Below are 23,186 nucleotides of genomic sequence, written 5' to 3' on the forward strand. Positions count from 1 at the left end.
CGTCCGCCATTGTTGTTTACACTCTGGGATCCCTGAAGTGACGTCACGCGCAGCCCCCGCCCATCACCACCTATCCCCAAATTTAAAGCTGTGCACGACCATAAAATGATCAATAAAATTGAGCTGGATCATTTTAAGTGAATATTTTTATCAGATTCGTTTTCCAAGTTCCATTGACTTTCTAAATTTAAAAAAAAAATTGCCACTGCACGAGGCCTTTAAAGTTTGACTTCGATTCCTGGAGAAAGTGGAAAAACCAACCTGTGTCAGATGTTGTTTTCAGTTAGTTGCATGATTTTCAACGCATTTGTTATGTTGAAAGTATGATAGGAAATAAATATTTAAATCTAAATTACCTGATGATGATTACACATTTCTATTTGGTGCCACAGAGTGTTCAGATTTGAAAAATGTAGATATTTACTTTATATTGTAATATATTGTTATCATATAATATGAAAAAGCTATCTCCAGAAATACCAAGTTCCATATCGCCCTAATTCTGACCTTTTCATATTTCTGAGTTTGGTGGATTCCTGTTTCCAGATCAGCTTCTGTTTGTGTTTCAGTAAAGACTTCAGCTGGAACCTCCTTAAATAAATCCAGTATCAATGAGGTTGATTTGCCTTCATAAACTTCGGCTGCGAGCTCTTTAGTTTTACCTCTGCGTCCTGTTCCGGCTCGCTGTTTATTCCAAATCCATACGTCTGTTTGGGCTGGAAATCATTAGCTCATATTCTCCGCTCCGTATATTTCACGCCTCCAAACAATTTACTTTCATCAATCTGAGGCTCAGCAGTGAAATCAAACTCTCTGGAATGAGTGGAAGCAGAAACTGAAGTTTCCGGTCTCTTCACAGAGAAAAACAGGAAAAGAAGTTTCCTCATTTCTGTTCAGTTCATCCTAATTCTTTCTTTTTAGAGGATTTACTTTGGAAAAAGGTTAAAACCTAGAAGACCATAAACCTGCAGAAAGTCAAGTGTGAAATGGTTGGACTGAGAAGTCAATCTGGAAGTTCTACCTGAAGCCCAAACCATGAAGGCTTTGTTAGAAACAGAACTAAATGTTATTCACGAGAAACTTCCTCCCTCATTATATTTAAAGAGAAATCTGAGTGGATGAAGAAAGCGGGTCTGCTCTGTCACTCACAACTTGCTTCATTTCCAAACTTTCCCCGAGCTGCTGACTCAGCTCCTAAAGTGGAATGAGCCATCAGTTCAGCGCTTGGTTTTCTTCACACCTCCTCATCTTCATTTCCGTTAATGAGGCCGTTTGAAAGTCACCTCAGCTCAGCAGAGTCTTGATTGGCAAAGAGTGGCGGGACGCCGTGGCGCGCCCGCGGCTCGGGTCAGTCCACTTCAAAAACAGCCGGGACCATCAGGACAGAACGAGTGCTCCTCCTGACTTCATTATTCCTTCCTAACGAGCGCTCCCAAGCAAAACAGGATCATTGATGCAAAACACCAGCGAATTTACCGCTTCAGCACACACAAACAAGGAAGTTTCATCCAAAGTTTCTCCACAGAAATGAATTTTAGTGCCAATAAAATCTGTCTTCATCACTGAAGCTCAAACATCATTTTGTTGTTGACCAACATAAACAGGATCAGATGAATAAAGAGCAGCAGGAGACTGATCCACAGCTCCTCCAACAGACAGGAGAGAGCAGGAGGCGACTTTAGGAGAACACAGACAGGAATCCTGAGGAGGATCCTCCTAAAACCAGACATGATGTGAGGAGAAGCAGCTTTCCACTGCAGATCCAGAGAACAGCAGCATTTTCCTCAGAACTCAAAGTCCGGCATTATGACAGAAGCTGGCTTCCCAAACCACAAACAGAAACACGCTTTTTATTTCCTGTAGTAACAATACATAACATCAATACAAAATGAAATCATAAGAGTTAAAACATGAAAAAGAGCAGAACAAAGAAAATTTATCATCTGTCTTCTCACTAAATCAACAAAAGTAAATCAAACAACATCAAACAAAGAAAATTAAAACAATCTGCACATAAATATTAAGCCCAGCCTACATTTTAAATACACATAAATACATGCACATTTATATAAATATTTACCTAGACAAGTTTCAGAGGCGTTCTCTACTTAAAGTTTTGTCAATGAATTGCCCTTAATAATTCTACATATTAACAATGTTAGCTTAGCATTTCCCTTTTAATAATTATTTTAAAGGCGTAAATTGATGTCGTTTCCTCAGTTTATTCCACATGTTAGGACCTACACTGAAACACATCTCTCCAATGCCTTTGTTGTAAATCTTGGTTTTCTGAATGTTTCATGACTCTTTTCTTGAATTTAGCCTATAAATTGAGGGGTAACTATGTTCTGTGTGCTGTGTACATAGATTTGAGAATGTAATTAACTAGGTCACTGAACTTAAGTATTTTCAAATGACTGAACAGTAGTCCTGAGGGGTCTCTATATTTTCTACCTGTAACAATTCCCTTTTTTCTTAATGTTGAGATTGGGGTTCAGTACGTTTTATTAGTGCTACAAGTGTCTATACAGTAGAGCTGCCGCAATTATTAGACTAATTGGCTTTTTTAATAGTCAATAAGTCTATTTGACTACTTGACTAATTAGTCGATAATTAGTCGACTAATCAACTATTAAAATAGTCGATTAGTCGTTACTTGGTATTATAAGTAGTCAGAGTGTAGTAAAGTTGAACACGGTTGAGAGTGTTTAGCACTAATAAAATTTACCTTTTTTTATATTTGAATCAGTGAGACCAAAACTTTATCTTTAGTGAAAAATAGTTCTGTGCTTCAGATGTCGACCTCATTTAATTTATTCTAGTTTTAATTCCAGAAACTATTGAAGGACAGAAGCTGCAAGATTTATTAAAAGTCTAATAAACTTTTACCTTAATTGTCTTTATTTGTAGTTAGTTTAAAGCTAATGATGGTTAAAAATGTGTGCTTTACATCCCCTTTGCATATGACCCGATTAGTCGCCTAATCAGAAAAATTGATCAGTGATTAGTCGACTATTAAAATAATCTATACAGTGCTGAAGGTGTGGAGCAATCAGAGAGCTGTACAGTAAATGTGATGCATTATGGTTCAGGGAGCATTTCACCGCATGTAATATTGCAATTCCTTTGGTTATTTTTGTTTTTACACTAATGTGAGGCTTCCAAGAAAACTTGTTATAAAATAATATAAAGAATAAATAATTTTGGACCCAAGACTGAACCTTGAGGTACCCCACACACACGTTCTGTTGCATAAACTAGATTTTACTATCATTTATTTGTACATACTCATGTCTCGTTCTCAAGTAACTAGAAATCCTTTGAAATGTCAAACCTCTCATACCGTACAAGCTAAGTTTACTTCAAATAATTTTATGGTCAATGGTGTCAAACACTTTTCTGAGATCAATGAAGACGTAACTAGATTAGATTTCTTCTGTTAGCTGTTAATAGCTGTTCAGTTAATGTCATTATCATTGGACTATTAGCTCTAAAACCGTATTAGCAACTCTACAAAATGTTTTCACTCTCAAGGAATTCATTCAGTCTGATAACAAACAATCTTTCTAGGATTTTTGAGGGTTGAGATCATAAAGATATTTGTCTGTAGATTTTAAAAATGTTTGTTTCCACTTTTGTAGAGCAGAATTACCTTTGCAATTTTTCTATCAGAGACGATTCCTGTTGTAAATGACAAATAACATATATAAGTGAATGGATAACTAAAGTATTCTATTATATTCTTTACAAGTATTGTGTCCATGTTGTCACTTTTGTAACTGCAACTCTTTACAATAGTAATTCATTAGGCTCAACTGGATTTAAAATACTGTTTCTATTTCTGACTATTGCATATTTCTTACCTGTTGAAATCTTGTTTACCAAGTTTAGTCTCACATTAACAAAAAGCAGATTAAACTCCTCAGTTTTTTGTTTCATTTGTTTCTTGCATAAACCAAGATGGTTCTACTTTATCCTTATTGACCACACTATTAATTATACCCCATGTTGCTTTCATATTAGATCTAGCAGCTTGCTGTATTAGTCTTTTTTTTAAATATGGAGACCAGCTTTTTTAAAAATATACTTTGTACTTATTTTCAGACTCTTGTGCTCTTAGTTTTTAGAAAGATATTTTATACAAATTATTTGTCTTCTTACAGGTGTTGTGTAGGCCTTTGGTCATCCATGGTTTATTTATGACCTTCACTTTGTGTGCCGTATTTATATCACTTATGTATACTTTATTCCAGTTTTGTTTTTAAAGGTCTTTTTTGTGCCTCTGTGGCGTTTTGTTATGATCCTTTTCTTGTTTTACTGTTTCGGTTTGGAATTTAATGCTTAAACGCTGGTAGATGTCGCTGATATCCGTCATCACAATGCCTTCTTCCCAAACACTCCTCTCTTTTCCTCATACATTTTAGAGGGAAATATTTGATGAGAAGCTTGAAGTCGTTTGTTTTCACCTGATAGACCTGAACAAAAGGTCCAGGAGGTCATCTTAAAGCTGCTGTCAATCAGGACTCAAGACTTGAGATGTTCACTTTTGCTAACGTTCATGAAGTAACTGATTTAGGTCAAACTGTGAGGCACAACGACAGCTTTGCACCAGGCAGCATGTGTGTTTATTCCTGTTTTTACATGGGAGTCAATGGAAAAATGCTCACTTCTTGCTTTTTGGAGGAAGATGATAATTTGGTAGAGAAATCCAGCAAAATGAAGCGTCCCACTTCAATAATCTGCTGATCTATTCTCAGAGTTCTCAGTAGTCCTTTAATGAGGATTATGCAGTTTGTAGCTAAAATAAAAAAAACCTGGACATAGTTTCAGCAGAGCGGCAGTAGTTTGATCTAGATTCCAGTTCAGACGAGGAAAACAAAGACGTACATGGATCGAGTCAGCTACATTTGGATGCATCAGAGCAGGAAGTCCAGCATCTTTTCCCACAACACAAATACGATCTTTTTCCAACAGCATTTGTCGTCAGACTCAATTAGAATAAATCGATACTTAGAAATGAATTTTTTAATCTTAATGTTTTAAAAACATGTCCTCCATCCTAACAAAGACATACTTGAACTGATGTTTCAGCTTCACTTTGGAGTTTGATCTGGTTCTGCTTTGGTGAACATCAGGCTGAAGGAGGACGCAGACGTTCCTTTGTGGTTCCTTCCTTCATAAACTGAAGTCGCAGTGACGTCACTAACGAGTGTTTTCCACCATCATGTTGATATTTTATTTGTGTTCCATCTTCCCGTTTTATTTGTTCTCGACTCAGACTTGCAGACCCCCCCGACTCCTAACATGCAAAAAGCCTTCTTGAAGGACTTCTATAATTAACTTGCAGCTCTCGTTAAGGTCGCGTTTCCTCTCAATCAGGCAGGTGCAACAGCTCATTAAGGACCGTCAGCGTTCTCCTAAATGCTAACTAGTTTCAATATTTAGACTTCTGCAAGTGTTTAAAATGCTAATTACAAACTGATGGGAGTTTTTCTGAACAAAGTTGACTTTTTTCTGTAGTTGAGCAGAAAAAATGTCCTTAATCCAGGTGAAAATGTTGGGTTTTTGTTTGCTTTCTTTCTGAGGGCTCACACATCCTCTCTGTGAAGGAGGAACTGAGGGATGGGAAGCTCACAGTACACCTGGACTGTAGTTTTTCATAGAAAGCGGTGATTGTGATTGCGCTGGAGCATGGTGATGCAGATGATGGTTTGGCAGGCGGCACGCAGGCCCGTTCTGGTGAGCCGACACTTCAATGGAGAAGAATGGGACAGGAAAAATAGTGCGATGCTTAGTGCTGCTTGGCACCGCCGCTGCGGGTTCATTGAGTCAGAAACGAGGAGGCCGTCTTTGTGGGATTTGACTGTCGCTGCTGGATGACAGATGGCATTGTGGGAGCTCTGGGGGAAGCGCAGAGAATGAGATAAAGGGTATACAAATAAAAGTCTCCCAAACATGTGAAAGCACACAAAATACAGAGACATAAACTGCCAGTTTATGATGAAATATTCAGCAGCCACAAGCAGAAAATGTCATCCTCAGGCAGTAGATTTGTTCGTGTCCACCCAAGCAGCAGCGTGAGGCTGTGTTTGAAAAGCTGCATTGATCTGGAAGAATCTTCTGGTGGCTGGATGGAAAGCTTCCTGACAAACTGGCTTCAAAAAGTCAATAACTGGTTTGAATGGTGACCAAGCAGGACTCCACGCAGAGCCGTGGTTGGAAAACCACCAGCATGGTTCACAGCAGGGATTCTCCACCCTGAAGATCTACAATCCCTCCACTCGCTCCGGCTCGGCGATGAAAGCCTTCCTACACTCTGAATGCTGAACACACTGACGCAGTGGAAGCTGGAAAACAAGCAGCAGATCTGCTCTCTGCGTCGTCTCTCAGAAGAAGCATGATCCTCACTTTTCTGATTCTCCATGAAGACTGGGAAACACCAGGAAACAACCAACAAGCAAACAACCAAGAAACCTTTCCAAACAGCTGAGCTGCTGTGAGGAGTAATCAGTAGCAGAGTAAATAGTACGAACCTTTAGCATATCACTTCTTTTAGTCTCATCACTGAAGATGCTGCCGGTGACACCAGAGTAACACACACTCTTTGTTTAAGCGATCAACATTAATCTGCTGATTCTGACAGATAAAATCCAGATTTTGATATCATCTCTTTCAGTTATCAACACACTACTAACATATCGTACTGCAAAACGAAGCAAAGCTGCTTTTCTTAAAAATAAAAATCCCCCTTCCATGTGTCGTGTGAAAGCATATTTTAGTAAACCAACAGAAGCATGAATGAACCCATCAGGTTAGAGGCTGTAAAAAGTGAGTGGGTATGAGCGCGCTGCTGCACCTTCCTGTCAGCTTTCAAACATGCTGATCTTTGCTAAATCCTCATCTTTATATTTGGCCTGGATTATACTGGATTAAACTCTTTTTCTGTTTAATAAGCCACCTACCAGATACTTGGTGAGCTGCACTTAGCTACCTCCTCTTTGGCCTTTAAAGGTGCTTCCACCCCAAAGTCTATGAAGTGATTTCTGCCACCACATTGTGAGCAAAAGTTACAGGTTTGAGATCAAAATCTTCTAAATTGCAAACAAACTAAAGTGTTGAGAGTAAAACTTCATAATTTGCAAATGAAAATACGTAATATTTGCTTTCAAATACTTTTTTTTCACTTCCAGGAAATATTTTTACATTTGCAACAAACGTTTTCAGATGCGTAGTGCCTCATCTCGCTTTCGCCCTATCTTTGATTTTGTGTTAAAACATTTTCTCTCAGCGTTGTTTGTGCCACACCACACAGCCTGCTGATTGGTCTAGATTCTATCCAACCAGGGGTCTCTGCCTCACATGATAGTTCTTGGGGACCGAGGCAGATTTTGGACTTTCTATCGGTGCTGTTCAGTCGGAATTCTACAGTCTTCAACCATTCTGGCCCGTTTCTCTTTGAGCAGAACTCAGAGGGACTTTTGCTTGCAATATGGTGGCACAAAAATCCCGTACCAGAAGTCTCAGAGTATCTGTGTGGATGAAATGTGTTGCTGGAACCTTAGAGTTGAGAAACCCTCCAGGTAACTGAAGCATCACCATAAGGGTGGAACCATGATGAATGAGCGTTTACTATCTTACTTTTGACTATTAGCTGGGATTTTCAGAAGCTGTGAGCAGTCTGATGAACACCAATTAGTCACTTTTGGACGGATAAAGCATGATTGAGTAACTGCTGTCACTTTGGGCGATCTTCGCACATCGCACAATGATTACAAGGTTTGAGCAGCTTTTTGTATTTCCCTCATTACTGTCTTTCACCTTGAGGCCACAGCTCATTTATTTACAGGCTTATGCTTCGGCTGAGACTTTGAACCGTTTCGAAGGCCCTAATTGCAGAGAAAGAGCTGCTTCCTGTGTCCTTGGACCGTTTTTTAGAAAAAAACAACAACAAACCCTATCCGTGACTCATCTTCCATTGGTTTTGTCATAAATGGACAACCTTGGCACTTGACAAGGATTTTCTTTGTGCGTCAGTTTGCAGAAGTCAAACTCAGTTAAAGGGACGCCACAAAAGGTCACATCTGAGCGCGCTCACATGCACATCCATTTACAAAGCACATTAAGCAGCAGAATGAGAAAATATGACCGAGACACAGGGCGCTTGATTGGCTGCTCAAACACACACACTCCTTTGAATTCCAATCGCTCCGTAAAGCTCCCAAAACTCTCCTTAATTCCTCTGTAAAAGCAAAGCCAGCAGAGTAATCCACCGTCCCAGGATCTCCTCTCTCCGAATGCAAATGGAAATCCTTGTTCTACAAACGGCTTATTGAGCGGCTCACAGAGGAAGATATCGCCTCATCAGTTCCTGCAGGAGGAAAGTTAAACGAAAAGTTTATCTAAGGCCGGTGCCCCGCCTTTGATGTGCCCCTTTCCACCACAGGAGACAGTAAATGACGGAAACGAAGCAGCAAAGCTGGACATGATCAAATCTGAACAGAGACAGGAAGTGATTCATTTCTGCACAAAGTCGCTGGAATATTTCAGCTACAAAAGCCGATTAAAAGAGAAGCTTTTGGGTTAAGTCAGACTGGAAAACCGTTTGGTCCAAATTGAGACCTGAACTTTGTGTTTGGTCTGTATTCAGACTAACATTTAGAGGACTTTGTCATGTTCTGGAACAAAGCCTGTAAAAAAAAAATCACATGACTGAAGATCTCTTCACTCATTGGTCAGGAGGGCGGGGCAAAGCAACTAGAGGTAAAGATGATGGAAGTCCTTCGCTTTGGAATCCTTGTCGAGATATTTCAATTTGAAACTTTATATTTCGCTGATCAATTGTGACCGTCTGTTTCATCGTCAGGTCCAACACTTCCTGTTGCTTTGGTCCGGTGCTGCAGGACGGTGACTGAGGACGGTTAAGATGTACGCTGGTGTTCATGACAGATAGATTGTTGGGAAAACACTGAGAAGCAACATGGATCACGTTAAACTTGCTTTTATGAGGCCGCATTCATCCCACCACATTTCCATGAGTTGCTGTGTCTCGTCGTTGTGGTGTTAGAACATTATTTTTAGAGAATTCTGTTAAGAATCTTTCATGATGATGATGTCACTGCAGCATCACAGCAGCGCATTGCATAACGAGACAGAAGAGCCTGTAACACCGATTCAGCGGTGTTAAAATAAACTTTATAACTTTCGTTTTCCTCTTTGATAACACGAGAATCGTTGCTTTATTCCTAATCTGTTTACATCATGTGACCACCGCAGGTCAGGTGGCGGTTTTACTCCAGTTCTTCTGCTCCAGGACCGTGTTCAGACTGAGGAATCTCAGAGCAAACCGGAGCTCAGTCCGATTGGAAACGAGCTGAGACCACCTCCAAAGATGGGTCCAAGGTAATAAGAAATCATAATATTGATGGGTTAATCATGATATTCTCAACAGAAGTTGTGCCTTAGTCTGCAGGTGAAAAGATTGTCAAACCTGTACGAGGCACACAGGTGATCTGCAGGTAATATCAACCTATCTACAGTAAAGATAATATATCCATGTATTTCTGCGGCCAACAGGTCTTAGTGAACACTCATACGACCTGTAAGGGTTAGTAAGGGGGAAGTAGGTGAGATGCAGGGAGTGGGGCGGAGCTCTCCATCTGTCCCTTGACCAGACCAACATGATGGTCTCCACACAACCGGACCTCCACAGTGAGGAGGTGAGAGAGCAGAGTTCTGATGCAGCTCGTGAAGCCTCAGGTCACAGTTCTTTAAGATACAGACACACCTCAGGTCCTACAGGTGTCTGTCTTTCAGATATTGATCATTTATTGATATAAATGATGAACTAGAAAGAACGTTTTTTTAGGGTTAAACAAGACGTGTCCGTCTTTAGTCTCCTGAACAGACGAATCTCAAACAGAAAGACACCTGATCCAAACAGATTATACTTTAAAGAAATGACAAAGTATTCTGGAAGGAGAACGTCCTCTAACGTCTGGACTCTTCAGAGGAGCGGCTGCATGGAAAGGCAGATAATGAGTGCAGGTAAGAGTGGTGCAGCTCTGCAGAAAACTCCTGCAGAGCTGCAGACACCTGTCAGGTGTTTTTGACTACATTTACTTTAATTGTTTGGGTTTTTTGAACAAAAAGTATCACCAACGTCTCCCTCAAAGCATGTGACTCACACCTGTGAGTCTTTCCTCTTCATTTAAAGCATTTTAGCTGGAATCAAACCCAGAAGGTCATTGGAGAAAGAAGCCGTCATGTCAAACACAAACTCAGCTCCTTCATCCTTCATCCTCCTCACATCAGTGACCCCCCTCCCTCATCCAGCAGCAGGATGGAGATGTCCACACCTGCAGGCGCTGCATCATTTCTATTCATCCAGACAAGCAGCACACTCCAAACCCTGTTCCCCCACCAGGATCTGATTCTGAGCCCGCAGTGAGGATTCTCCTGAACACTTCAGGGCTTCTGCTGCAGCTCAGCTGCCTCGCATCCAAACGCCTGATCGCATCAGAGACGCATCATTCAATAAAGGAGATGAGCCGCTGCCTTCCAGCAGGAGGAGGTGAAGGAGGCTGCTTCTGAAAGAGCAGTCAGGCCTGAGGAACGTCAGGTGAACTGGGCAGGAGGGGGAACTGCAGGGACCTCTGAGGTGAGGATGGGGGTTACCAAACAGAACCAAAACTGTTGGTCAGGATGAGAGTGTGGAATGTCAGAGAGCTGGGAGGAGGATGCTGCAGCAGGAGGAGAAGCCGGACATGTCAGGTTTCTCTGAATCTTCTCCATAACAGCTGATCGAGTTCCTGAAATCCACTTTTCTGCTTCAGTCTGTGATGTTAGGCTTAAGCATCGCTGGCTGCTTCAGTTTGGAGCAGAAGTCTTTGGTCCGACTGATGGATGGAAGTTTCTCCTGGTTTCCTCGGGTTCTTCAGGTTTCAGAATCACTGTTAAGTTTATGATCCAACATGTTGGTGTTTTCCAGCCTCGTCTACAGACAAACGATCATCTCCATCATCTTCTGTGTTCGGTTCCTCCGATCAAACAGATGGGAGGGCTGTGCTGCTCCACACAAACACACAGACTCCAGGAATGGCTGGGGGGGGGGCTCTGCTCCAGCATGCAGATGCTCTCAAACATCCTGAGGAAAGTTCTAGAGTGAGTAGAGGAGGCTGTTTCTCTCCACAGCAGCCTCATTACAAACATCAGTGAAATCCACAGCCTGGGACCGTGATCTGCTCAATAATTCAGCAGCTGCTCTGAAGGCCGGAGGAGCAGACGGCGGCTCCAGCATCTGAATCACCACCAGGAGATGGAGACATCAGCAATCGCTGCTGGAGAACACTATCGTGGAAATTCCTGCAGTTCACTGAATAATCTGTTTCTTTAAAGGTTTTAAACTGACTACAGAAACATGGCGGTCTCTTCTTTGAAGAATCATCAAAGTGAAGGGTCCTAAAACTGATGGACATCTTAAATAAAACGAGGAACATGACGAGTCCTCAGGATGATCCCGTCAGCAGCAGAAGATCCAAACAGAGATCTGGATGAAACTTCTGCGAGCAGAAGAAGAGCAGCAGCAGCTGACGGTGAGGGGCGGACCTCCAGACTTCCTGCAGATTCTTCTATGGACACGCTTGGTTCTCGTGTTTGTCCAGCGGTTCCTCCTTCTCTCTAAACTTTCCAGGCTGGTGTGAATAATTCACAGCGTAACATCGACCTGGAAACCACAGCGACGGGCATTTAACCCTTTCTGTGCTGCTCCCACAGAACATCCCCTCTGCTGTCCTGAAGCAGAAACCGACAGTAGTTCTGATCCACAACCCGATCAGAACCAGATTACACCTGGATAACCTCCTGATGGATCGCCTCCTGATGGATCGCCTCCAAGCATCAATTCAAGAGTTATCAGCAAATTCAGAGGGTTTTCTACAGAACGGCGATTTATTCAGCCTGAAATGTATTTACGTCCTGCTATGAAATTCCACCACAGTCTCTCCAGGCCTTCCTCTGTCCATTAGGGCTCCAACAAACAATAACTTTAATAGTCGACTAATCGGTCATGAGCAAAGTGGATATAAAGCAAACATGTTAACCATCATTAACTATAAACCAACTATAAATAAAGACAATGAAGATGATAGTTTATTAAACTTTTAATGAATCGTGCAGCTTGTGTCTTTCATTAGATTCTGTTATTAAAACAAATTAAACTAGAACACTTCCATTACCTGCGATAATGCTGGTGTGAATGCATTTTGCTGAAAGTAGTCGCTGAAAATGCTGAAGCTCTTTGCTGAAAATAGCGATGCAATCAACTTTAATTGTTGCAGGGATTTACTGAAAATGAAGAAAGCTATTTGCAAAATGTTGAATTTGCTAAAAGACTGAAAATGTCATTAAAGAACTTTGAACGCAGAAGTTGACCTAAATATCTGAAAAAACTGTAGTAAATTGCTTTAAAATCTCTAATGCATGACAATTTGCAAACATATTTAGTGTGTTGCTTATATATGAATTAAACTCCAAATTAGCCCAAAAAACCTTAGTAGGTGCAAATTTAGCCAAAATGCTAGCACAAAGTTTAAATACTAGCTAAACTATTAAACAGCCAAAAATTCCTCACTAAACTGAATTACTCAGCTTGTTAGCTTGTTGCTCAAATAAAAGCTAAACTCTAAATTAGCTCATAAAAAACTCAGTAGATAAAAAATTAGCCCCAAATTTTAGCATGTTGCTAAAATACTAGCTAAACTCTAAATTAGAAAATAAAAAAAACCTCAATGATTGCCAAATTAGCCAAAAAGCTAAAGTATAAAATAGCCTAAAATTCTTCAGTAAACTAAATTAGCCAAAAGCATTAGAATGTTGCTAAAATATTAGCTAAACCCCAATTTTTTTGAAAATTAGGATAAGATATTTTAAAACATATCCCATGAATATATTTAATATTTAATATTAAATATTAATATTTTTGAGGACTTTCTCATTTATTTCCTATGGGGCAAATTTTGCTCAGTGTTTAAAAAAATATTAATTTTATGAATACCAAAAGTAAAAGCAGTAATGTCCTGAATGAGTTGAACCTTTTGATACGAAGATTGAAAATCACTGAAAGTGTGATTGAGATTTTATGTGCAGAAAAACGTACAGAAAGGATCAGGAGAATCACTATAGTGTGAATGATTACTAAACATTCACACAATTAAATGAGGTCAGCGTCTGAAATAAACTATTTTTCACTAAAGATACTTTTGGTCTCACTGACTAAAATATAATAAAGGTACATTTTTGGTGCTAAACGCTCACAACTGTGTTCAACTTTACTAAACTCTGACTCCACAACTAATCGACTATTTTAATAGTCGATCAGTCGTCGATTAGTCGACTAATCGTGGCAGCCCTACTGTCCATGACGGATGCTGGAGTTCAAGTGTTTTAGTCAGCCTTCATTCCAGAAGATCTGTGCAGCTTCATCTGCACCAACAACTTTAGTTTGGATCCAAGTCTTAGTGGTTCTGGTGGGACCACTTTGACCTGAAAGAACTGATATTTTTCCTTTAAAATCAAGAAAACAGCTTTTGGGATCGAGGTTTGGTCCCAATCCACTCCTCTATCATGTTTGTTAGGAATCAAGAGTGAAATCTTGAGCTGGTTTGACCAGAAAATTCATCTTTAAAACATCTTCACACATTAAAAAGACCTTAAACTGCTGATTTCTTTCATTCAGTTAAATTATTTCCCCAGAGTTTATGGGAATCGACTGACGTATTTACAGAGAGGAGCAGTAGGTCATGAGAGGTGAATGACCTTGAATGACCCTAAGAGTCTCTAACTAATCTGCTATGGACGACGTTGATCTGAGGAAAGCAGAACCTTCCTCTGCAGAGTGTTTAACATCCACAAGAGTTGAAATCATTTCCTGTTTGCTTTCTATCTGCACAGATGAAAACAGGTTAAATCATTTCACAACTTCATACATTTCATTCCAGAGTTTTCTTTTTCTCTGGAGAAAAGGCCAAACGTGATTGAGGATCCTCCGTTTGTCTGAAACCTGCAGTGGTTTCTGTCTCCTCTGAAGCTGCGGCTTCAGCCGCTGATAACAAACCTTTCATCACGTCAGAGTATTTTCATTTAAACTCGGAATCAAATCTTGTTTTTCCATTAAAATAAAACAGGAGCATCTGTTTGAAACAAGCAGTTCTCCACTGTAGACACTTTGATCCCTTTTCTGAGTTTTTATTAAATGTCATTGAAATGAGCAACATCGTTCCTGATGGGATTTTAATGAAGAACAACAGGCAGCAACAAGGATGGTGACCCCCCCAAAAAGTTACAAAAAGACTTGAAAACATGACAGTGGGAGGGCAGAAACTTTCATGACTCACAGAGGAGTCCACACGTCTCTCCTCTTTCTTCTCCTCTCCTCTTCTACATAAATGGACCTGATGGGTCTCGGTGTTTACTATGGATCTGTTTGAATGCTTGGCGAGCTTTCAGAATGAAACGAAGGACGCCGACTCCTGGTCCATGGATACTTCAAGAACCACTATTTTACAGTGGAGCTCTCTCATCTGATCTCTGTGAGAGCAGATTCACAGGAAGCAGGTTGTGTCCTATTGGAACATCTGCCCTGCTAGAGACTTAGGAGCCAAAAGTGCGGTCCAGCCCAGACCGCTGACCAGAGTAGTGCAGACCATGATGTCCTCGATTCATTTCTGAATGGAGAGTTTCCATATCTGAGCATGTTAACTGCTGGGATCCTGACTCTTCGTACAGATCTCCATATCGCACAACCCAAAGGACTGGATTGAGGATCTAACACTGCTGGACCTCAGTCAGTCTAAAGGTAGGTGTCTCGGGTTGGGAGAGGTGTGTTCTCTTCAACCCTTTGTGTACAGGCCTGTATTTTCAAATGCAAAAAAAAGAAAAAAAATCAACTGCTAAACTGCTGTTTGCTACGGCTAAAATTGCAATCTGGCTTGCTAGACGTAATCAGGCAAACTCTGAGGGATGTGTTGATGTTCAACAGATGTTTTTGCTCTTTTAAGATCACGGTTACGCGTGGAGTATACTTATTCTAAAGTGACCGAAAGGCCAGGGGAGTTCTCACAAACCTGGGCTGTAGAAAAAGTTTTGTCCCATGTGAATCCTGATGGAGAACTCCTTTTCTCTTTTTAAACCCCAGTGCTCATCATTACTTGACGTTTGTTTTCTGTTTTTTCCACCATGTGGGTTAATGTGCAAATATTTGGATGGTCCAATAAAGGGCATTTTACAATAAAAAAAGATCCATCTTCTCCACCTCCTTGTTCTGTTCTCTCCGTTCTCATTAAGGCTCGGCCTCTCCTCTCCACTTCCCTGAATCTGCCTGAAAAGCACTTCTCTTTCTCTTCTTAATCCCTCTTTCTTTTGGACTGCATTCCTCCCTCCATCCAGCGTTCTCCTGATCTGCTCGTCTTCCTCTCCATCTCCTCTCTGCTCTTCACAGAGCTGCGTACTGACCCCCCCAGATTTCACATGTTATGCAGCGACGTAAAAAAACGACACAAAGCGCTGCTGCCTCACGGGAAGGTCGGGCTGCTAATGCAAAGCTCTTGTAGTTTTCCCAGCAGGCTTTGCTCTCAGCTCCTGCTGTGTGGCTGCACTCGCGTACGGAGGTCCCTGCACTTCGCCGAGCGAGCGCACAAGTTTTGTGTAGGAATTAATTAGCATCACTGTGGCCGGCTCATTATCAGAGCGCCTCCTGGGAGGATGTTTCCTGCTCGCATTGTTCTGCAGGAACTGACAGCAGCGCTTTAGAACTCCACCGCGCTTTGCTTTCAGGGAGGCTTTCCACAAATCTGCTTTAAGGAGCAAACAGAGGAGACCTTTAAAACTCTGTTCAGGTCTGAGGTTACCCCACACTTCCTGCAGACCGACACACAGAACACAGCTTTGAATCCTAGGATCATCACTTTGGATCAGGGAGAAACAGTCTGCTCCTGGAGGAACATTTCTTGCCTCTGCAGAGCCCGCCGGGTTCATCTCTGGGTTTCTGGTTGATGTTGGAGCGCAGACAGAACACGGTAACGACAGTAAACCTTCTCACTGCTGGACTGCATCAAAGCACCGACGTTCCTCGTTGAGGTAGAGAGGATCTCTTCGCTTCTGTCAGACATCTCTCTGCTCTTTTCACTCCTTTCTGCTTCGTTTGCAGCCGGGCTTCTCTTCAGAACCAGCAGCATCTCCGAACCTTTGGACACCTGCCAGTCTGTCACACACCCGTCTCCTCTTCATCCTCGGCTGCCTAAAGCTTCTTCACACGTTTCAATCGCTCTAGTTACCGGCCCACCTCCTATTTCTGCATCTCTCAGCTTCTCCCATCGCTGCTCGTTTCCTGTAGGATCAGCAATAAAAATCCCTCCTGCACATCAAACTGTCAGGAACAACATTTCACAGAGACAGAAACTTTTCACCTGCTGCTCCTCCAGCAGCTGCTTCCAACTTTGGAGTTTTTAATGGACGCCTCCAGTTTGAACCTGTTTGGTTACAGCAGGAAAAGCTCTCCAGCAGCTTCTATGTCTGCTCATGTGACAAACACAGAGCCTGAAAACACACATCCTTCTGTCTCGGTTTATCGATGACGGGACTTTTCAGCATTCTGCTTCCTCTTTTTGCTCTGAAAACAAAACTGGAAACAGAAAATGAAGCTAAAGAAGCGTCACAGACAGCAGGCTCGTCTCCACCAGCCGCTCTGCCCCGATTCTGATGGATCCACAGTCGCGGGGCGGGCTGCTGCTCCGTCATGTTTCCAGAGGGTCGGGCCGGTGTCTCCAGTGTTTGCTAACGCAAGAAAGCAGAAGTGGCTTTATGAAAGCAAACAGAGAGCAGAGAGGCAGCGCCAGCAGCAATAACAAAAGCTGCCGTGTTCCTGGATGAGGCTGCCAGCTCTCTCCCAGATAAAATTAACTTTAGCAGGAGGGAAGGGATAATTAGCAGCTCAGCTGCAGGAGGCATGTGCTCAGGACACAGCAGCATCTAAATGTGTTGAGGGGGTTTGGTGTGCTCTGGGGGGGGGGGCTGTTGAAGTTGGTCCAGTGGATTTTGGTCTGCAGAAGTTTTCCTGGCAGAACTCCTCCTCTCTGTGGACTTCAGAGGAGGATCTTCCTGCTTTAGATCTTTGGATCACGTGATCCAGCTTCAGCCAATCCTCATGTATCAATCAGCTTCCATGAACTCTGTCCTTGAACGTTTAGTCTTTGGCGTTTCTCCATTACGGTTTGATTAAAAAAATCTTTTGTTGCATTTGTGATCTCCATTCTACATGTTTTTCAGCTTCAACTTGAACTTTTTCAAACTGTTTCCTGATGTTTCAGCAGCTACAAACACTAAAGATAGGACTGCTCCACAACATGCACACAGACCCACACAGACACACAAAGACACACAAAGACACACAAAGACACAACAGATGAATCCTTTAAGAAGAAGGTAAAATACCTCCCCGTTATTTTTTGCAGAGAAACGTCTAATCTGAGTTAAAACATGAATTCATAGATTTCAAAAAGGTTACAGATTATCCATGTTTATTGTTTAAAGTAAACAGACGGATTCACAGTTCATGTGATGTTTACAGGGCTGCACGGTGGTACAGTGGTCAGCACTCTTGTCTCACAGCAAGAAGTTCAAGTCCCGGCTGGAGGACCAGAATCACCACCTGGGACCGTTCTGTGTGGAGTTTGCATGTTGTCCTCGTGCATGCCCGGGTTTTCTCCGGGGACTCCGGCTTCCTCCCACCGTCCAAAAACTGACTGATGTGGCGGTAGATTGCTCAAAGTCACAGTAAAGTTGTGATGAAAATGTAAAGTTGCAAAACGTGCAACAAATCTCAGGTTTTGCTTGAATTTGCGTTAAAAATTGAGATTGCAACATCACAAAATCCTGGAGGGACTGACTTATGGGAAACCTTTGATTCCAAAGGAGCTGCAGGAATTTCCCAGGAGAGGAGCGCAGCTGAAGAGCAGGCAGCCCGTCCGCTACGCACTCACACAGAGTGAGCCTGCATGGAGAAATGGCATCAGCTCTGCACTTCTAAATTGAGGCGCAGGCCAAGACAAACTGATTTTTTAATTTTCTGCACTAGTGAACACGTTGATCGGATTTTAACTGATTCACGAAGAATCGTTACATTGTTATATTTTGGGGAAATTATATATCCATTATTTTTTTTTGCTTAAACACAATCATAATAAACAACTTGTGTCTTATTTTGTGCAACAATTTAAAGACAATTGTGCAACATTGCTGAAACCAGTAATACTGTCTTTGACAAGCATTGACACCAGTTGAATTGGAATTATCTGTCAAATTTAATGTTAACAATAGTAAACATGATCAGCAGTGACACTACTTAGAGCAGAATTGTTGTAAACAACAGGACCAAATGAAATAATTCAAGTAGTGACAGCTATCTACCTCCAAAAGAACGTCACACCAAAGGATGATGAATATAATGTTTTACAGCCTCTGCCAAGTCTTACCTAATCTTTTGTGCACTTTTCATACATTTGAAAAGAGCTGAGCATCAAAAACTGAAGACTGATTTACTCAGACTGACAGTTGAGATTATTTTTCCAATCTTTATCTATTTTCCATTTGGTTAGTCAGCAGTCAACAGGTAAAGATCCTAAAAACACATAATAATGGCAATAAATATCTGCAAATTCAAATTCTATTACAGAATAGCAATAAACAACTTTAATCAATAATAACTTATAGAATTTTGGGTGCTTCAATCAACTAGCAATCTTCCTAATTTACAGTGAATTCATTTACTTAATTTTAATGACATTTAAATTTAAGTTCATACATCAAATCCTGCTTTTTTTATTTAGGAATGACTTTAAATTAACATTAGGAAAAAGTAATTACATTCATTAGAAAACTTCACAGCATAAATTTACTAAATACTAAACATGGAAATATGAATATTTTGGCCCACCCCTCCAACTGAATACTGTTTACCTTCCATATTCTGTTCCGTATTTCCCTGAATCTGTTTTTAGAGGTTCATATCTAAACATTTACGATGGTACGAAAACAGACGAGTGTTTCTATTTTCTTCTAGGAGTGAATAAAGGCTTCCAAAGTTTGATTGTATTTCGATGTTTTTTCGTGGAGTTTTCTGCCAAACTGTGTTTTAATCGTTCCTTATTTCATTCACACTTTTTCAGAACACTGATGATTATACAAAGTATCTGAATCTATGCTAAATAAAGCTGGAAAGGATCGCCACCATCAGCACATTCTGCAGCCAAGCAGACTTATTTCTGCAGCACGTCTTCTCAAAGGTTCATTTTCAGCTGCAAGCTCTAGAATTGTGAGTTTGAGCATCTGAATAACGTTCTCCTCTAAAGTCAGGGGGTTTCACACGGAACTCTGAGCTGGTTCTGGTTCTCTGCAGCAGCGAGCTCATACTGCGATTCCCAGTTCAACTTTCCTTCAGATGACTGTTGCTAACAGGACTTCATTAGATCAGTGAAGGTCTTTGATTGGTCAACTGTCCATCATGTCCAGCTGAAAATGTTCAGCCAATCAGAGTCGTCTCCACCACCTTGCTGTCCCTGCAGCTCCTCATCCCGTTTCTGATCACGCTGGGACTGAAGAGCTCCTGAAAGGCCTGATGGGAATCCTGTCCTGCATTTCTCTAGGCTGCATCATCTGCAGCGTTCACCGTGTGTGCAACAAGCTCAGCGGAGACTAAAGTTAAAAACCTCACGAATGCACCGCCTCCAACAGTGTTTGTTGGTTTATTAATTAAGTTCATCAACTTTACAAATCCTAGTTAGATGATATATTCTTAAAACATAAATAAAGCAGCAGCTACACATAAAAACAAAGATAAGTACAGCAGACGAGACGACTGTGAGGGCATACGTCAGTCAGGAGGCACTCTGATGATGTCATCATTAGAGGACGCCTGTAAACCCCGCCTCCTTTAATTGTTACACAGCGCTCTGACTATAAGATCCTAGAACTTTGCATTATTTCTCCACATGACGGATTTCCCTAATCAAGCCAAACGGAGGTGCAGTCTGAAGACAAAAACAGCAACGTGAAGCAGATTGGAGGAGGAACTGATCCAAACTCACCTCAGTGTGCTGATTCGAGGGATCCGACAGAGTCCGGGGGATTTCTCTAATCACCTAAGAGGAGAGAGGAAAAAGAAACGGTCAGCATGTGAAGGACAGGCCGTCTCTAAGCCCATCATCTCCTCTGATTTCCCCAAACATCCCCAATTAGACCTTCTGACGTGGGAACGGCGCCGCCAGTTCTTAGTCATTACCAGGCAGAACTGAGTAGGAACCAGGAGACCGGATCAGCAAAATCCTCCTCAGATGAAGCTTGAGGGAGGGCTGGAGGTCATGGGAGCGGCGAAGCCTCGTTTAAGACGTTTCCACAGCAGCATTAAAGACGAGCTAACGTACAGACGGAGGCGGGACATTAAGACGGTTAGCGGTCATCGTTACGGCTTCAGATGGAAGAGCATTTCTGAAGAAACTGACTCGAAGAAGCGTGGATGTTTGAATATTTGGTATTTCTGTAAATGTTCTGGTCATCTCCAACCCTATACATTTACAAACCTGAGATTTTCCTTCTCTACAAACTGTTTTCTAAACTGAGAAATGAGGCTCTTTCTGCTGAGACAGGAGACAGAACTTCTGCTCGCAGTCACATTAAATATTTAAAATACAGATTTCATATCAGATTAAATGAATTTTTACTGAACCAGCGACTTGTTTAACACGTCTGAGCTTTCTCCTTTCACTTTTTCAGCACTACAACAGAAAAACAAGCTAACAGCTGCATCACGGAGCGTTTACTCCACGAAAACACCATCTTTCCTGACACTGTTCCTCGTTCTCTCAGGTGGGGGGGGGGGGCACAGCTGTGCTGCAAATGTCTGTTTATGAAGAATCCTACAAAATCTCATGAAAAATCTCTGGTTTTATGAAACTGATCCTAAGCACTGATGCTAGGAGCCAAACGGTAAAAATAGCTTGACATGACATCGTTTTGGTTTACTTTGATTTAACCTTCATTTTACCAAGAAATCCCATTGAGATTAGATCTCTTTTTCAAAGAATAAATGAACACAGTTAAAACGCTAAAGTAGAAATAAAAAACAATTAAAAGGAACAGTATGGAAATTAATAAAAGGTTAATCATCAGTGGTTTTTGACCTCCCAGCTTTGGGGATTTATCAGCACAAACTCTTTAGGACGTCTTCACAGAACTCTGCAGAGAAGCAGCACGTTCAAAACTTAAAGGACAAATCGTGAGAGTGCAGCAGCTGGAGAACGTTTGAGTCCGTCAGGAAGCTGCTCCGTCCGTGAGCAGCTAAAAGCAACATTTGGTTCTGACTCGGTCCTACAGGTCCATTGCTTCCTGCAGAGCTCCCATCTCTGCAGGGTTTGTGGACTACAATCCCCCTAAACTCTGTTTACTCCGGTTTGTTTGCTGCATAACTTCCTGTTAATGTTTTTTTTCCACTTATTGAAGTACTTTCATGAACATCTCATTCATCAGAAATGATGCACAGACAGACGGTCTAACAATCCCTCACAGGTGACGGCACCAACAGCCTTCTCTAACATCCTATCTGCGTTTTAAGGTGCGCTGCACCCCACAAACGGCAGCAGCTGCACCTCACAGATACCAGCAGCCTTTGGAAACCCAGCTGTGCACCAGCGGCAGCCTTCACACCTTTCAAACTCCTTGTTGTGACACTTGAATGCACTTTACTGGGATTGCAGGATGTAAATTTAGACAGAGGTGACATTTCCAGTTTGCTCGTTCAGGTACATTCTTCCTCTGCACTAATTGAAGAACACATGGCTTTCATGTCTGCCCTTCAGACTCAATAGGAGGTCAGGCACAGGCCTCCTTGAAGCTTCATTATAACCAGTATGAAAGTCTGCTTTTTAAAATTCAGGGACGAGTTGTTGCCCGTGCGTTTTTCCCAGCCGGCAGCGAGAGAGAGCGGTGACACACCTGGTGCCTCATAAAGCGCTCGCAGGGTTGAAGAATAAAAATAGTGTTTAAGGAATTAGCAGCTCAGCAGATCAGAAGCTGCAGGACATCTGGAGGCTTAAAATGTGGACGCATCAACATCTTTCACTTTATGGCAGCTCGTGAAAACGCTTTGAAATCCAGTTTAGCGACAGTAAAGGCGTTTAGGTTTGGAGCGGCGTGTTCTTTCAGTCACACACATTAGGACTATGAGAACACTGCAGAATCCTCCACATACATGTGCAGAAGACATATTTACAGGCTGCATCTCCCTTCCTCAAACCTCACATCTCATGTTTGCACGTTTGAGGCAGCCTCGCCGTGACGCAATAGTCAAAGAACACGCCCTGATGGCGCCCCACGCTCGAGTGGATCTGAGAGCGTCCAAATTCCACCACAGAAACCCGCATTCATCACTGAGACATGATCCACTAACTGTCCACGTCATTCATGTATGTCTTAAGGAAAGCCACGCCCACATCTAATTAGGTTCATCTCTGCCCCCACCCCCACGGCGGGCCGTCCTGCTGACAGAAACAAGCGGCGAGAGCGCGACACTCTCACCAATGTCACTTCTGTTAATCACTTCTTCTCTATTCCACACAGACGGCAGCATCCATTACACACACTGCTGCCCAATTAGAGAGCAGGCGTGAATTAATGAGGGGTCGGGGGGTGGATGGGTGGGGGGGTTAATGAAGGGTGGCCCAAATTAAAACCGTATCCTTCAGCAAAGTTTCCTTCTCCCTCCTCAGCAGCGTCGCTGTCATTCCCGCTTCTGCCATCGCTCTCCGAGTGACGGCTCGGAGCTGGGGGGCTGGCGGGGGGGCACAAAGTGGGCTGTCATTTTTCAGAACAGCTTTATAACAGTTGAGATGAAGGAGGGGCAGAAGGTCATGAGGGAAAAACACAAACAACTTTGTTGGTGTGTTTCAGAATCACAGCTTTTTCTAAAAACATCTTTGTGACTTTCAGAGAAACTGACCTGAAACATAAACGCTGGTATTCCTTAAGGCGGTAAAGACAACCCGACAGCAGGAGACTGAAACCTCCAGGCCACGGACCACTGATGAGCTGTGAAGACACGCTCTGGGAATGTGAGGATCAACGTCTGATCCAACACGTCCCAC

At 42.1% G+C, this 23,186-nt stretch overlaps 1 protein-coding gene across 6 annotated transcripts in view; it reads right to left on the reverse strand.

Annotated features, from left to right (window-relative positions):
- sgcd (sarcoglycan, delta (dystrophin-associated glycoprotein)) overlaps positions 1-23,186 on the reverse strand; it is a 156,359-nt gene that overhangs the window by 71,039 nt on the left and 62,134 nt on the right. For 3 of the 6 annotated variants that reach the window (XM_024262426.2, XM_024262436.2, XM_024262445.2), the window contains exon 3: positions 20,136-20,189. The exons of 1 other annotated variant lie outside the window; for it this stretch is intronic. In XM_024262426.2, the coding sequence (XP_024118194.1) occupies positions 20,136-20,189 (54 nt within the window). Of the gene's footprint in view, positions 1-20,135; positions 20,190-23,041; positions 23,131-23,186 lie in introns of all 6 variants that reach the window. 2 more of the 6 variants (XM_024262417.2, XM_024262414.2) reach the window with 1 other exon arrangement.

This window comes from Oryzias melastigma, linkage group LG14 (assembly GCF_002922805.2).
Source record: "Oryzias melastigma strain HK-1 linkage group LG14, ASM292280v2, whole genome shotgun sequence".
NCBI lineage: Eukaryota > Metazoa > Chordata > Actinopteri > Beloniformes > Adrianichthyidae > Oryzias > Oryzias melastigma.